This window comes from Rhagoletis zephyria, unplaced genomic scaffold (genome assembly GCF_001687245.7).
Source record: "Rhagoletis zephyria isolate East Lansing unplaced genomic scaffold, Rhagoletis_zephyria_1.1 Rzeph_scaffold_05168, whole genome shotgun sequence".
Classification (NCBI taxonomy): domain Eukaryota; kingdom Metazoa; phylum Arthropoda; class Insecta; order Diptera; family Tephritidae; genus Rhagoletis; species Rhagoletis zephyria.
The window spans coordinates 11,280-16,245 of NW_016162251.1; the positions used below are offsets into that span (position 1 = coordinate 11,280).

Here is a 4,966-nt window from a genome sequence, read left to right on the forward strand (position 1 = left end):
GATGCTTTCTTCCTTCAAAACAGCGTGATGAGGTAAGAAATAACAGTCAGTTGACTCTGCTGGCACGTTATCAGATATTTTAGACATATGCCCTAATGTCTCATATTCCCTCAAAACCCGATTATATTCCGTTTTCAGGACAGGGTTTTTCGCTAGGCGCGTCTCGTTCCGGTAGAACTGAGAGCAGGCGCCTTTCAGCGATGGTTCTATGGAAATGTTGTTCGGATAGTCCTTTCTGGAGGGTAAAGACACGATGCATTTCCCTTCTGCATTCCTCTCGGTGGTAGTCTTGAACTGTTCTTCGCAATCGTTGTCGTCGTCATTAAGACCTTTTTTCTTAGGAATATCCTCCAACTCCCAAAAAGCGGTTAACTGTTTGTCCAGGTTGACTTCATTGTAAAATGATAAGATATTGTTGTTGGATTCGATGCTTCCGCACAACCGGTTAAAATCCAACCGAACACGGTCTCTTGGGCGAGAAGCGTATTAAATACGTTTTTTTTTTTATGCCGCCTAAAATGATCTGCTGGTATATGTCTCCTCCGGGTACGAGATCCACTGGTTCATTAATGAAGAACCTCTTGTCCGCCTAGACCAAGTCTGGGAATGCTTGCCGAGTCATTGCGCTTACTTGGCAAGTCGGCAGATCTCCTGTTAATTTTGGTAAAACCAGTACAATAGCATCTATGCTTATTAATGGGTCTGTGGGCGACCGCAATTGAATGGCGCACGCTTCCTTTATCTGCGCAGATATTGAATTATTGATGCCCGAGACTTGAGCATGCAAGCGTTTTGATGGCAGGTTAATTCTGCGTTTAAGTCTTTCAGTTATAAAAGAGCATTCAGATCCCGAATCTATCAGTGCTCTGGGGGAGAAATTAACACCATTATAATATATTTTTACGCGCGCAGTTCCTAGTAGCACTCCTTCGTTTGTATTAGCAAAGCAAGAGTTCACATTTTTAACTGTTTCGGTATTTTCTTTTCCAGAGTCCCGTCTTAACTGAGCCTGCCTTGAAGTTGAGGCGCCGTCATCTGAGGGGTTCGGAGTAGAGGGCTGCATGAATCCATTCTAAACGGCAAATGAATCATTCATATTGAAATTAAATGAATGTGATTGGGTTTGAATTTTATTGAATTTAAATGAATAGCTTTGCTGATATGATTGTCGACATTACAATATTCAAACGATGTGAAAACAAATTGAGTGAATATGATGGAATTTTTTTTATTTTTATAAATCTAAATACCTACATTTCCTTGTATTTATTGAACTTTTCTTATACATATTTTGTACTTGTATGCGCTATAAAAGAGAGTCATTAGATAAGAATCGAATTGGTTTCAACATATAGTATATTTATATTTCTATATTTGAATGCAGAAACATTATTTTATTTACATTGTCTGGGTTAAGAGCAATAGTACAACGTTTTTCGGTTATTAAATTTCTTGCATCCGAAAAGGCTCTTTCAGAAGCCGCGCTACTTGCGGGTATACAGAAAATTTTGCAGCTCGTTTTGTATAAAATTGGAAAAAAATTTTTGTTCAGATACCACCATTTAAGGCAGTCGAAGTCAGCAGTGAACGTAACATTTAGGTTAGAATAACTTTGAATCTCCTGATCCACTTGAGCCATGGCGCTGCCTTCATGATTGATTTCGATAAAATCTGCGAACGCATTATCTTCCAAGATGTCGTTGCTTTGTATATTTCCATCCATATTTCCATCCATATTTCCAATAAAGCTAGTCATTATTTCCTTACAATTTCTGATAACTTGTAGTTTTTCATCCGAAGAAAATTGTAGTAGTTTATTTGTTGGCGGAAACAAAAAATGGGCAATTTTGTGGTATTTTGTTAAATGTGGGAAAACTGTTGCCAAAATTTCATTGAGGAGAACCGATTTTACTTGAGTTATAAATTCGATATCATTTTCACCAGCAGAACAGGACTTTTTCAATTTGTTTACATATGGAATTATCAAATGTATTGTGGGCAATTTACTCCCTTCAAGCTTTTTAGAAGCATAATCAAATGGCTCTAAAAGTCCAGCGACGCAACTTAAATGGTTCACATTGAGGTTTTCTATTCTGCTTGTTTCTTTATTCTCTTTCAGAATATTTGCTATGTCGAACCAATTTTCCTCTATTGATTTAACTAGATAAAATATTGTGTTCCAACGGGTTGGGCAAAAACTTTTCAAAGAAATTCGTAAACTTGCATTTGTTCCTGATTTTTTAAAATATTTTACAAGCTTACTGCATTTTGTTACCATTTCAGTAAGTTCAGGTACTGTCTTAACTGCTTTTTCAATAACGTTGTGTAGTAAATGGTTGATGCAATGAATGCTTTCAGCTCCTCGAAATGCTGCAATCATGTTACTCCCACGGTCTGTCACTATGACAGGATTGTCTTCTTCAACATCACATCCAAAATTTGCTAGTATTTCTTTTATCTTCCCTCGAATATTTAAGCCTTGAAATAATGAAATAAAAAGGATTTAAATAACCTTGGACTCAACACATTATTGAATTGAAGAGCCATTATCTTAATGTTAATTGTTTGTCTTGTTTTGGACGTAAAATTGTAAATTTCATTAACCAATCTTAATATTATAGTATAGCCAATATCTGCACAGAATAAAAAGGGACCGTGCTGTCCAGAAAAATATTTTAATCAAAATAAGAAAATGTCCTATCTCTCAATTTTACAGGAAATATTTTTAATCAATTCAAAACTATTGACAATTACCGCGTCGCTGCAATATCACTGACGATTTTCGTTCAGCTGCTCGAGATGAAAGAAATCTCGTTTTGTAAAGGAAGAAATTGTCTGTATAATTGCAGTGGGAAGTACTCCGCTGCGACTAATCTTTTCGGCTAATGTTAAGGGCTGTTAGATAAGTTAACGGCCCTAAGTTTGATGAAACCTGTGGATACATGGCGTATGAGCAACATCATATCCTGGTCATACATGCCCAACCAACCCCGCCATCCTGTCCCTGCGTCCTTTTCGTTTCATCGATGTTTTCATTTACACCAACCGAGCACAACAAAGTTTCACATATTAAAATATTGTATTTTTGATTTTCGCGTGAAAAGCGAATATGCTTCTGAGCGTCAATACATGGCGATCGGCTACTGAAAACTTCAAACGAATATCCAGATCAGTCACGTCCTTTGAGTTGTGACAGATGTGTTTACCTTCTGATTGTAAGTTTGTTTAAAATATTTGTGTATATTTCTCACCTGTGCTTGCATTTCCTTCCATGGATTTCACTGCTAAGAGACGGTTTACAAGAACACCGTCTTTTACGTAGTGGATAGTGCATGATAAATACGACGCCCTCAAAAAATTGTCTGTCCAAATATCTGTGGTAATTGAATACCCAAACATTTTGCATCCTAAAATTTCGTTTTTTATTGCTTCAAAATGGGTTTCATAAAGCCCTGATATATTACGCGATATCGTTGTAGGGTGGGGCAAAAGCTTATCAAGGTTCACATTGGAACCGTAGGTTGCCCCTATGTTAATTAAAAATTTTGCAAATTCTTTTAGCCCAGAATCGTCAATTATCTTAAAAGAGCGACAGTTTTTGACAGCCCATCGCGTAATATGAGTAATACCCTCTTGTTTCGTCTCATTGCTTACTTCTATTTGAGCAACATTATTCACACTATGGGCATTTATAATATAGCATTTATGTCTTACAATATTTGACGTGCACCCCGTAAATTTGTAAATGCTGTAGCATCTTTTACATGCTACAATATCGGGCAACTCTTCGCCAGAGTTATTTTTAACTCAGAGTGTATTCTCCACTGTGGAGCTTCTTCTTGATGCCGGCACTTTGCAATAATGCGCTTGCGGAGTCCTGTTATTATAAACATATACCATTATCATTATTAAATGGACCGAAATGTAGATTCACTATACATACATACGTACATCATTTTAAGCTAAACGTACTTACATTTTCCTCTACACTTTCCATTCTTTTTTTCGTTTTCGATGCTAAACACAAAATATCACATAAATTGTAAAAATTTGAGTCTGAATAAATTTAAGGTTTTTCATTCATTCATTTATATAATTCTATATGAAGTTAGAAAACTTGAAACGCAATGAATATTCATAAAATACAAAATTCAAAACGCTGGGTGTTTTGAACTTGAAATAGAATACACAATTCTACTGTACTCTCTTTGGCTTCAAATTAGAATCGACTCATGCAGAGGTCTAGTTCGGAGCTCCCCTACGATCTGTTGCTTTTGGCTGAACTGCTTGTTGTAGGTGGAGCAACGTATGATGCCTTGAATGGCACGCGCTACAATTGAAGGGACTGGTGCACCTTGTCACCGTATGTCCGGCTGACAAGCAATTCAAACAACGTTTATGGCTCTTGACGTACTCAATTCTGTCGGAAGGGGTTAACTTGCGGAATCTTTCGCAGTGTCGTAATTTATGCTCGCTATTTTGACACGTTGTGCACAATTTTTTGGCGACACTAGCTTGAAAAGCGCCAAGTCTCTTTGGAGGTGCTTTCGGCATTTGCCGTGTGTTTTGGGGCTTAGGCGCCTTAGCTGTTTTGTTGCCCTTGAGCCCTGAAACGGTTTTTAATGTCTGAAACCGATTGGATAAGAATCTATCCATATCTTCCCATTTTGAGATCTCTGTTTTGTTCTCTATGGTTTATTCCCACAGAGCTAGTGTGCATTCTGGCAGTTTCGTCGAGCATAAATACGTTATAATTGCATCCCAATTAGAAATGTCAATCTGATGACATTGAAGGGACGAAATGCAATTATTTATGTCCCGCTGCAGTTTTTTAATAGAGCTACCGCATTCGCTCTCAACAGCGTTTAAGTTGAATAAAATTTTTAATTGCGTATTGACCAGAATACGTTTATTCTCGTATCGGTCGCTTAAATTTTTCCAGGCTGTTGAAAAGCCTTCGTTAGTC

At 37.2% G+C, this 4,966-nt stretch overlaps 1 protein-coding gene across 1 annotated transcript; it reads right to left on the reverse strand.

Moving 5' to 3' along the window:
• Positions 1-66: 66 nt before the first annotated feature.
• On the reverse strand, positions 67-2,473 carry LOC108371713 (uncharacterized; the record flags this gene model as incomplete). Its single annotated transcript, XM_017627316.1, has 4 exons — positions 2,263-2,473; positions 1,612-2,198; positions 632-864; positions 67-372 (listed from the first exon to the last, which is right to left on the reverse strand). Coding segments are annotated over exons 1-4 (1,131 nt in total), but the record flags the coding sequence as incomplete, so codon positions are not given.
• Positions 2,474-4,966: the final 2,493 nt, after the last annotated feature.